At 36.1% G+C, this 11370-nt stretch overlaps 1 protein-coding gene across 5 annotated transcripts; it reads right to left on the bottom strand.

Moving 5' to 3' along the window:
• Positions 1–806: 806 nt before the first annotated feature.
• On the bottom strand, positions 807–9306 carry LOC110751922 (FAM91 carboxy-terminus protein). 5 transcript variants are annotated; one of them, XM_088245574.1, is made up of 13 exons: positions 9149–9306; positions 8660–8801; positions 8269–8386; positions 7743–7839; positions 6692–6798; positions 6177–6299; positions 5895–6048; positions 5437–5497; positions 4947–5326; positions 2626–4237; positions 1789–2207; positions 1112–1304; positions 807–976 (listed from the first exon to the last, which is right to left on the bottom strand). In XM_088245574.1, exons 2-11 carry the CDS (start codon positions 8785–8787, stop codon positions 1952–1954), a joined length of 3036 nt encoding a protein of 1011 aa, XP_088101700.1. In that variant the 5' UTR covers positions 8788–8801; positions 9149–9306; the 3' UTR covers positions 807–976; positions 1112–1304; positions 1789–1951. The 5 variants fall into 5 exon arrangements, with proteins under 5 accessions (XP_088101700.1, XP_088101702.1, XP_088101697.1 ...); XM_088245576.1 differs by having other exon boundaries at positions 1112–1294; XM_088245571.1 differs by lacking the exon at positions 1112–1304.
• Positions 9307–11370: the final 2064 nt, after the last annotated feature.

Genomic DNA, 11370 nt, shown 5'->3' with positions numbered 1-11370 from the left:
TTTGATGCATGGCATAATGGATCAATGGCAAGGCAATCGGGAGCAAAAACGAAACATGTAGCTCAAGCTCATTGTCTACAAAACGCTGTTTAGCGTGGGATGTCAATCTTTTAGACTTCAAACTATAGAACCTCCATAGAAGACAATTGAACATGTTACGGTAAGAACAGAACACCATGTTCTTGGAAGAGGACTCAGACCCTACTCACTTGACAATACCTTTTTGCAGGAAATTGAAGCCATCTAGAAAAACATAAGAAAATAATAAAAACAAAAATAGATGCTAAATCGTATGATGAGTTGAACTATTACAAACTATAAATCACCCTAGAAATAACCTTAAGAAACAATTTTTCTGCTTAATTGTCATCTTTCCAAAATAAACAAAACACACAGGCTGGTATTATTTGGTGTTACTTACAAGCATAACAATAAAATATATACATTTATTTCTACCACGAATTCATCCAAATAAATAAACATTTTTCCAACCATAATTAGCTAACATCAATTTTCCATTTTCGCCCCACTTGAAAGAAGAGGTCCATGAGTGAACTTCTTCCAAAAATAAAAAAGGAAAAGACATTCTTCATCATTTTTCACCACATCATTTTGTCTACAAGTGTGACTTGTGTGAACTTATCACAGTGAAAAACTCACATAAGAAGTCGAGAGCAATTTTACCACACAATGCCTTTTTCTTTTCTTTCCTCAAGAATACTTTCATGTATTAATGAAAATTGCAGAAATAAATGTGCATCATTTTTTATCCCCACCTCCCTAAAAGAACAAAGAATAAAGGAAAGTAATATGAAACAAAAGTGTGTATTGTTTAATTGGTGGGTATAAATCACCAGGATCTAAGCACCATGTCCAATTAAGTATATATTTAAGCAAAACCATATATTCTTTTCACTGTAGTTACAAACCCGGGGTGTATCCATAATCTGACAAAGTTTTGTACGAAAACGCCTTCCTGCATTAATATAACAGGTATCAAGAAAGTGAAATTATAATAGAAACAAAAAGACAATAGACCTAGGAAAGGAGGATTTATGAGACGTAATAAAATATGAATCAATATTGGGCAAAGCAAGAGGGGAAAACTTACAGAGGTAGTCAGTTTCAGAAAGGAAAACCTTTCCAGTCAGTACTACTTCATAGACAAAAAATAATGTTTTCAGATGCTCAACTCAAGAGCTTTGCACTTGATGACAGCAAAGAATTTTAATTTAATCTTCTTTTTTTTCAAATGAGGGCCCATGCACTTCAACATAAAGTTGTCTCACAAAGTCTCACAAAGTCTGCAAATAAATTTGAGGGGCAATACAATCAGATGTTCTTACCTCATCACCAAACTACTCAGTTTAGGTCTTTTACTAGGCAGCTAAAAAGAGCCAGAACATGGAATCAGGAAACTAATTTTAAAGCCTGTATCTTTAAAGTAGCACAGGTCAACGCCTTTAACTTCTTTTAAAAAGCAAAACAAAAAATGGTCCTTGTCAAAGCAATCCAAGTAGATTGAAGATAGATCAGATTTGACTACTGAAGCTGTCATTTTGTCCCAAAAGAAGAAAAAAAAGTAATTTAAGGTTTGAAAATAAAATCGTGATTCTACAAGAATACTAACTACACAGGTCATTTGTGACAGTTATGTCAAGCACAATCAGGAATTAAAGAGATACCTGCAGAGATTTTTATTTTATTTTATTTTATTGGAACTCATCTGGAAAGATTACTAGTCATTAAATTAATTACATTAATCAATAAGAAACTCCTGGTATTTACCTTTGAACAAAGCTGTAGCTGATGCGCATTGACCAACCTCAAAGATGAGCAGACGAGCCAACTAATCAGAATAAAACAAGCGTGAAGGACATGACAATTCCTAATTGTTACTCACTAGTAACGTGATGAATTCTTCTATATATGCCATCCAAGCAAGATTCTATCATGAAGCCCTACTTTGTTGAATAACTGCAGAGGCAGCTGCTGCCTCTGCTATTAATGAGACTGGTTGACGAGCCTGTAGACAAGCACCTATCTCGAAGGGGTGCAACTCAGAGGCATCAAAAACAAGATTAACACCAGGAAGGACTACTTCTCTGCTGTCAGCTTCTTCTTGCTCAACTTTTGTAGTGCTAACTGGAGGGGCTTCTTCAACAGGCCTTGTGGCAGCCTCATAAACAGGAGATAGAGCATATGATCTAAATACCAGTAAATACAAAGGGATTAGAGCAAGTTCTGTGAATACCATCATATACAAAGAAGCTAGAGCATATGATCTGAACAGCAGTAATTAAGAATTTAAAGCCAACAAATTGAACACAATCATATACAAAGAAGATAGAGAATATCATCTGAATACTATTAATAAACAAGTAGATAATTTATTATTCCTTATAAGGGTAAATCCATTACTTTTAAGAGACGTGTAAGTGAGAAGCATCTATGTGTCCAAAAAAACACACAAACATAAAAATGCATTATCCAGTGAAAGTTACATTGTTCATATAGTAAAAAGTAAATACTGTAAAAACAAAAATCTGGTTGAAATAGTAAACAAATAGATGTTAGGGAAAGGAAATGGGATGCAAAAGGAGAATAGAGAAGCTTGACATAGACCTTAGAATGCTTCCATCAAAGCTCAAAACTTCAGTTCGGGAACGATGTCGGTTAGCAAGTTTGAGTCTCTGATGCTCACTCGAGGCTCCTGAAATGGGAGAAGAAGAATCGACAAGTGGATTCCACCTTCCACTTGCATAATTCATGAGATGTCGTGAAAAGTCCTTTGATTGCTCTTTCTGGTAAATAAGTTTAGCAGCAGGACCTGTTGCTTGGTACTCTGCACAAACATCACGCAACCTTTTCCGTAAGCTTTGCATTGCATCGTGATGTTCAGTGAGTAAATCTTTTTGAAGTAATTGCGATGAGACCACTCTTTTACATATATTATTGCATAATTTTGGACTAAACAGTGGCATCCCAAATTCTACACTCAATGGGACCCATTCAAACTTCTCATCATCAGGTGCAAAGTGCTCTGAATCTCTTTCTTTAAAAAGTTTCAACAAGCGAATATAGCCAACTGTCCACAACTCTATCTTGCTTGTCAAATCAACTAACAGAGAATTCAGTTTTGAACTTTCCTTCTCGCACATGTCCAATTCCTTCCCTATGCAAGCAACTGAACCATCAGAGTTCTTTAGGGGTAATGGAATATCCATAGTGATGATTCTTCCAGATTCATCAAGGTCATACTTACTGAGGGGCTGCACTAGTACGGCAGAGTATTTAAGAAGTGAATTTAAACAATGTAAAAGTATGCTTCCCTTTACCAGATTTCCTTCAAACTTGCCTCCCAAACCTCCAATTGTAGAACCATCCCAAGACCACAAAAGGGCTTTCTCACAACCAGCCAGTGGGGCAGGAAGCAAGCGTAAACATTGTCCTTTCATCAGAATAACTGATAGAGGTCCACAGGCCACAGTTGAGTACAATACTAATTTCATCCAAGGTGTCATGCATGAATAAGAGGGAGGACCAAAATTAAAAGGACCTGCTGGTCCAGGAAGTACTGACAAAGGTGGAAGAGGAATCATAGACACAACAATATCATAGTCGCGACGAAACAACCGATCTAAAGTTGCTGGTGCAAGAGACGCCAAGCTTTCACAGCGAAGGATATCCACTCGGAATTTATTTTTCCTCTTTAACATTTCTTTTCCAACATCTGACCCTTCATCACGCACCTGTTTCTCATTACTCTGCGGATTCAAGTCTGATTTAGGGACTTCAGTTAAGCTGGTGCTATCTTCTGATGAAGTACCAATTATTATTTCATCACTTCTATCACTAACAGGTTCAGCCAAAACAGAACCTTCCTGGGGCATCCCTGATTTCACAGAAACATCATCATCGAACCCAACTTCTTGCCCAGTCAAGTGACCTGATTTTTCAGTCAAAGTTACATCAGCTATGAGTGTGGCCTCATCGTTGTTTGAAGCTATCATATCCATGTTATTGCAAACTTCATCTGTTTTCACATCAGTTGCAACTCCTCCTGATTGAAGGCATTCCAGAACACAACGGAGGCTAAATGCATGATTTGCAAATTCCTGTAGTTCTCCTTCAAATTTTGTTCCCTCTAGTGTACTCAGATCCTTACAAAGATCCGTAATGCTAGCATGACCCAACTTTCCCGCTTCATAAAGCGTTACAGCATGAGATTTCAAACCTAGAAGAAAATTTGAGAAAACAAAATAAATATAAGACTCATGTAAAAGATTCAAGTTTGAAACAATTGCAGAATGCTGCTAAAATGTTCAAGCATCGATCTGAACAGTATATAAATACTTTTAGGAAGCTGATCGAGCAAAAATTATAGTTAAGTTCCAGAAAGCCTGTCTCCCCATGTGTAAGCAGGTTCTGGGAGAAGTCTATATCACTTCCTAACTTAAGCACAGTCCATCTAAAGGAGAATAACCTCCACCTCTTTTGCTTGAGAAGCCGACCAGATTATTGGAGCTTGTGAAAGACTATCACCTCTATGGTAATTTTTCAATAAAGTTTAGGACCCAAAAAAAAGGATTTTGTGAAAGTTGTAGTGCCACTGCAAGGTAAACCAGTACATAAAAGAGAAATTGTAAGGGGCACTGTAGCGGCTGAGAGCTCCTATGGAACTGGTAGAGCATCTGTAAAGAAGAGGTTCTAGATCATATTCTCGTTATTTTATGTATTTGTGGCCTACTGCATCCAATATGCCGGTACTTCTTCTTGACATTGATATCTGTCTTAAGGTAAAGTTTCAATAACAACTGCAGATACAAGCCTCCTTATCTATTTCATCCAAGTGACTACTATGTCAGCAAGATTCAGGTTGCAGATCAGAAGTTGATGATATGCAACATAATAAACAAATTTGGCCTTCAGAAGAAGAAACAAACCTGGTGAAACAGACCCCATCATAAGATAGGATGTTATGTTAGCATCAACAACAAACGCAACGCGATCATGCAAAGAACTTAGGCCATAGTTTTCTGTCCCTGAAACATCTCCTTGTAGACTAGCATCACCATCAGCAAACATATTTGCTGAGCTTATACTACGACGAGAAGCATCTTCATCACTGAGACTGTTTCTAGGAGATCCAGGTAAACTTGTATCTCGAAGAACAGATGCTGGATCAAATACTTTTACTGCCCATCCCAATCGACATGCAAAAGACGCAGCAGCCTGCAGTTGTGCAAGGTCAGCCTGTAATGTTGTTGCCAGTTCGGCAACAGTTGCATGCTCACTTGAAACAACAAAAACTGCATATAGTAACCTGAATAATAGAATTTAGAGTATTAAGATCCTGGTTTCACAGCCAGTAAACAAAATTCAAATAACAAATTGACAATTAAAAGGCATCTTCGTACTAAACAACTGCCTTACTCCTCTATAGGATCTTCGTAAGACTGCTCCCTGTTGGAAACAAACCCTTCAAGCCTGGAAACTGGACCACAAAAATTGTTAATATTTCATCTAGTACTTGTAAAAATGTTGGTAAAACTTGAATTAGATTTGGTCAAAATTTTGGGCTTCACCAAGTACTTGTAAAGATAAAATGTAAGTATCGGAGAAGTGCAGGATTTATATGAACTTCAAACAGACACAACAATTAGTATATATGATTGTAAAGAGACTCGAAAAACGAAGAATATAATGGCAACACAAAATTTAAAAGTTTAAAAAAAAAAAGTTGATCCATGACCATAAACCATCGGTGTATGTTTCAGAAGGTAAAAGTGTTTGAAACAGGGGGCTCAAAAGCATTTGAAACAAGGCAGTAAACAAAGATAAAATCAGAGACACTAGAATTTGCAAGTCAACTGTTCATCCATACAACTCACCTTTGAAACGATCATCAGGATAAACAGGGACATCAAAGTATATTAATCCTCGTTGGTGAAGACCCTTGACAATATCAGGATCGAACAGGATATATGAATTTGCTTCCTCTTTACATATTTTATCTATTGTTGCCATTTCTTCCTCCGAGAGTTTCTACAAAGACAGTGAGTTACTGTAAGGTTGGCCAAAAAGCACATCACTAGTGTTATTTGCCGTTTGGCAATTTTTCAATAGGATGACACTGTTAAGCATTCACTGTAATTTGGGTTCTCAAATCTCACCTTAAATTCTTCCAGTGTGAAATTCACAAGACAAATTCCCCACCATGGATCAATTGCAAAATCCACGGGTTGTGTAGGTAAAAGCTCTTTTGCAATTGACTTGTTCAGCTTCCACATAATTTTCTGGATAGCTCAAAATAAAGTAAACAGCAGGTAAGACAATACAAAGTTACCCTTTATAAAGTAAGCTTAACCATGGCCTTAAAGCAATCTTGAAGGTAAAGGATTTGCATTTCCATCATAAGGTTATAAAACAGAATCCAAGAAGCAGTATGTCTAGCATAAATAGGACTTAAATTACCGGCTGTAGTTGCTCTAAAATATGCCAAAGAATTCATAAATTTTGACTTTGTATGGAATCTTTTCCAGATATTTGTTAGAAAACCATGATACCTTCTATGGGTATCTAGGTAGCCATGCAATATTTGTATCCACATACCAGGTATGTGTGCACCTTAATGTGGCCCATAAACAAGTAAATGACCCATAAAGAAACAAGCAAATTTGATTAATACCTTAGATCTGCACTTATTCATTATATCAATAAATTCGTTTCTCCCTATCCCTGTAAGCCGCAAGGCATCTGCAGCGCTAAAATTGGGGATGCTGTCATAAGGTTGTTCTGCAAATAATGTGATATGCATGAGAATGAGGATAAGCTGCTAAAAGTATATGTGAGCGTCTCAATGCATAATTTGTTTACAGAAAAGAAACTCTTAATGTAATTGTTCAGAATCTCTTTTCCTTTTTTCTTTTTTTTTTCAATTCAATGTAATTGAAGGGTATATTCACAGTGAAATCCTGGACTTCTAATAAGAAAATATATTAATGTTTTGTTGCAACTTTTACCCACATACCATGCAATCGGCCCTAAGAACCTTTCATTCTTTCAACGTATCTTAACTCATCCACTGCATTTTTTACATCTCTACTGCAATCATCTCCGGACAACTTTCCCTCATCTGATTCCCTATGAGGCACAGATACTCCCCCAGATACTTTCTGGATACGTATCCGATACTTCAAATCCTAGTTACTAAAGTAATACCATTCCTTTCATATACCTATATAATTACATATACATAGACTTGTAATTTAATTAAAACAAGTGAACAAACGATCTTAATACACATTTAAGCAGCATCTTCCAGCCGAATTCACACCCTTACGACAAGTTTCTGCTTTTAATTTTCCAACATAGAAGCTAAAAAGTACAACCAGTATGCATTAAAAAGGGACCTATAACTTGTGTTAGGTTTGAACCTCAGTTCTCCAATAATTTAAGTTGATGCTACATAAGCAGCACATGCAGGATGTTAAATCTTTGAAAGCATTATTAGAGAATAATTTGTAGTTCCAATACAAACTTATACACATCGTTCCTCCTGCAGACCGAGTCCGCAAACTATACCTTCAATCAGACAATTATTCTAACTAATAAGAGTGTTGCAAATTGAAAAATAGCTAACATGCCTACTTTCTAAGAGAAACTTTCATACTAATCACAGTAAGAACAGTAAAATAGCAGCAGATTTCAACATATGCAGAAAGGATTTGGTAAATTACCATTTTTCATAACCTCAAAAATCATATCACAGTAATATCTGAAAGGCGATACCCGCATTACACGGCAAACATACTCCGCAAGGTGATAGGGAAATAGCTGCAAGTAATGAAATTAACATGTATTGCTTAGATGACATAAGAAACCTATATGAGGTATAAGATGACATAAGGCTGTAAGTCAAAAAAGCTGTATTGCTTAGATGGCTGAATTCACTTCATATGAAAATGAAAGGATGAAGCTAAGCAGCGATGTCACCCTAGTTGTTCAACAAGAACAATCTTACCAATTCACGGTGTTATATCCCAAATACAGTTTTACCAAATTAAATGCAAAACAGTGAGAAGAGAGTAAGAATATTAAAAATGTTCAGCTTCTCCAGTTGGCCTCCAAAAAACTAAAGTTAGCGTACTTCTTTCCTTATCAAGAAGAAAGAGGCTTCCCGTAGAATGTAAACTATCAATGCACTGCAACACAGACTAATTCAAGGAAAGGACTTCTGATGAACTTCCCAAGTAAGAAACGAACCGCTAAATTCTTTCTCAAGTACCGCATCATGTCTTCATAATATTCACTTTCTTTGCATACTTTTCGAGCAAAACAAGTGCTCCATGGGAGTCTTTTCTTTATGCAATGCTCAATTACCCTGCACGGAGTTAGCATATTCAAACCAACATCAGAAACCAAGGATGAAACCCCATTAATCTAACTTTTATTTGTCTTCTAAGACATTATTCAAAACTTTTCAATGAAGCATGAATTTAAGTCCTTCCATTTCCAGTACATAAAATTAAACCATGAAACTGAATATCGATCCATTCACAGTCCGAAGTACTTAACCACCCTCTATAGACATTTCTTTGAGAAGTAGAACTAAACAAATAAAGAGAGCAGTGGCAAAAACAACAGCTACTCTAACCTTCTATGCCATTCTTCTTTCGAAGACAATGTCACTTGAAGCCGTTTTGGGAGATTCTCCCACGGACATTCTTCTTTGATTGCTTTTAGTAACAACTGTTCCTCGATCGTCGCTGGAGCGTGCTGCATTTCCACTCAATTTCCTAATCAAGTGAAAATTAATCACTAACATATTCAAACAATTCAAATCATCAAAACCCTGCCATACCATGCAATAAACCCCAAACTATAATAAACAAACAAATAAAAAATAGATCCAGGAAAATCAAATTCAGCTATTTTTCACAAATTAAGTTGTTTTTTAAGAATTTCTTAACATCATGCTGTTGAAATCAACAATGGCGACAATAAGTAGAACAAGTCGGTATTTGGTAAACATAAAACGAATCACATTTCGGAGCTTCGGATTAGAGAATGGAAATTAGTAATGCCAGTGACGGATTAGTGGATTCTAAAAGTGAATTAACTGAAAAATGAAGATTGTAGGTACCTGATGAAGATGACTATGGTGGATTAGTAAAACTAGGGTTTCAATTTGCTGCGTTCAGCTGCGAAGATCTGAGGAAATTGCGATGTCCAATTTTCTGAAATTTCACTCTCCATTATGACAGGTATGACCTGTTTTCATTACTGTGGTCGTTACTCACGTTGGGTTACCGACCCGGAACAGCTGACCCGGATTTCATGTCTCGCTACGCTGGAAATGAATGTTGGGCTGATGCGGGTCGGGCCAATATCTGGTTTTCTTTTTCTACAGAAACGCAGCACGGCGTCGTATTCCGCATATGATGTAATCATGCAACTCTAATTTCTATGTAAAAAAGGAAAATTAAACTTTCTGTATTCCCTTGCTATTTAGTTGTCTGAAGCCAATTAGCGACTTGTCATTTTATAATGGTTCTTATAAAATTATAACATATTAAAAACCAATTAGAAAATGATAAGTAACACATCAAGGATTTTGGTATAAAATGTTATATTAGAATGAACCTATTTGTGAAAAAAAAAAAAAAACAAATAGGAAAATGTTAACTATTATTATACTAAACTATTTAAATAATTTATTTAAGATTAAGGTTATTATAGTAAGTAGAAGAGTTGGCAATGGGACAAGGACTGGGTCGGCTTTGCCTCCTCCATCCCCTCCCTATATAATTTTGAACAACAATGAAATTTTAGTAACTCAATTCATTTCAATTTCGATTCAAGTAAATTAGGAAACACCACCTTACATGAAATCAATATCATTTTTACTTATATAGTTTAGTAAACAACGTCAATGTAAATCCAGATTTTGACTCATCTTCAATCCAATTTCTCATCACCCAGACTATAATATTATGAAGGACATAAATTTTCTGGTCATTTGAATGGACCTTTGCGCCCTGAAACCAAGAAGAAAATACGTTCAAAGTATTTGAACACAACGGTGTGGTGTGAGTCAAAAAAACATTTTATGCGCAAGTCTTTGCAAAAGCAGTCTAAGCAAGTAGTAGGGTTCTTAGTTCAAGGAACAGTAACCTTCTCCATGAGATGGATGTTAACTTAGTTGATTTATTGCCGTGAGAGACAACTTGTCGTGCGTTGATTTGGTATATTAAGACCACACATCAAGTCAATTACTTGTTTAACTTAGGAACGTAGGCTAATCACTTAATTTGGATATGTGTGATCTTTGGTTCACTAGTCGTGATGGATATGGAAATATGTGATTGTAACTAACTTATCGGATGCTTATTGACCAAGAATGGATCCTACTAGACTTCCCTTAGTTAGTCTTGTTTGACCTTTTACCTTTCTAGGCTTTTGGACATGTGATGGGCCTAAGCCTCACTTTACCCTAGTAGGGGAAGCATCCCTCGCCAGCGGAGAAAAACTTAGTTACAATGGGGATAGTTTGCTATCCCAACTAATAATGATATGCTAAGTGGAAGTGTTATCACGTTTGTCATAGCGTTATTGGCCACATGATTCGATATCATCTGCACCTAATTAATGCTTAATTAGGCGAGGATTTTCTCTCCCGCTCATACCCAAGGGACAATTTTGTTCATTTGGACCGGTTTACGTCCACGTATTATTGGGGCTTGAATAACTGCTTCACATATTCCATAAGAGAGAAGAGAAGTTGAAAATTTGCTAGTGAAGACAATTTTTTTTTTTCTTTTTTGCATTGAAAATAATAAGATCTTTAACCTATTAGGATCCTCACTCATTTATCCACCTACTCGAATATTTGACCCAATGTGAACCCAATACGAAATTCAAAATCCAAACACCGAAAACACTTATCATAGCGTTATTGGCCACATGATTCGACATCATCTGCACCTAATTAATAGCTGACTAGGCGAGGATTTTCTTTCCTGCTCATACTCAATGGACAATTTTGTACCTTTGGACTGATTTTCTTTCCATATATTCCATAGGAGATAAGAGAAGTTGAAAATTTGCAAATGAAGACAATTTTTTTAATTTTGATTTTGCATTGAAAATAATCGATCTTTAACCTATTAGAATCCTCACTCATTTATCCGCCCTAACAAAATATTTGACCCAATGTGAACCCAATACGAAATTCAAAATCCAAACACCAAAAACGTTCTTAAAATGAGGAAAAGCTCTTTAAATATACTCTTCAATGTTTAACTGACCAAATGCATTTGGTAAAATCTACATCAAGGTGCACTCAACTAACTAGGGTTAGGTCCA

Source organism: Prunus avium, chromosome 1 (assembly GCF_965620075.1).
Source record: "Prunus avium chromosome 1, drPruAviu1.hap1.1, whole genome shotgun sequence".
Taxonomy (NCBI): Eukaryota; Viridiplantae; Streptophyta; class Magnoliopsida; order Rosales; family Rosaceae; genus Prunus; species Prunus avium.
This window is presented reverse-complemented; position numbering and strand designations above follow the sequence as displayed.

Excerpts from the sequence above, each read along its gene's own strand:
- LOC110751922 (XM_088245574.1), bottom strand. The coding sequence starts at position 8,787 with ATGCAGCACGCTCCAGCGACGATCGAGGAACAGTTGTTACTAAAAGCA. Across the intron at positions 6,049-6,176 it reads TCACACTGGAAGAATTTAAG|AAACTCTCGGAGGAAGAAAT; the intron begins GTGAGATTTGAG and ends CTGTCTTTGTAG. Across the intron at positions 5,498-5,894 it reads TCCTGATGATCGTTTCAAAG|TTTCCAGGCTTGAAGGGTTT; the intron begins GTGAGTTGTATG and ends TTTGTGGTCCAG.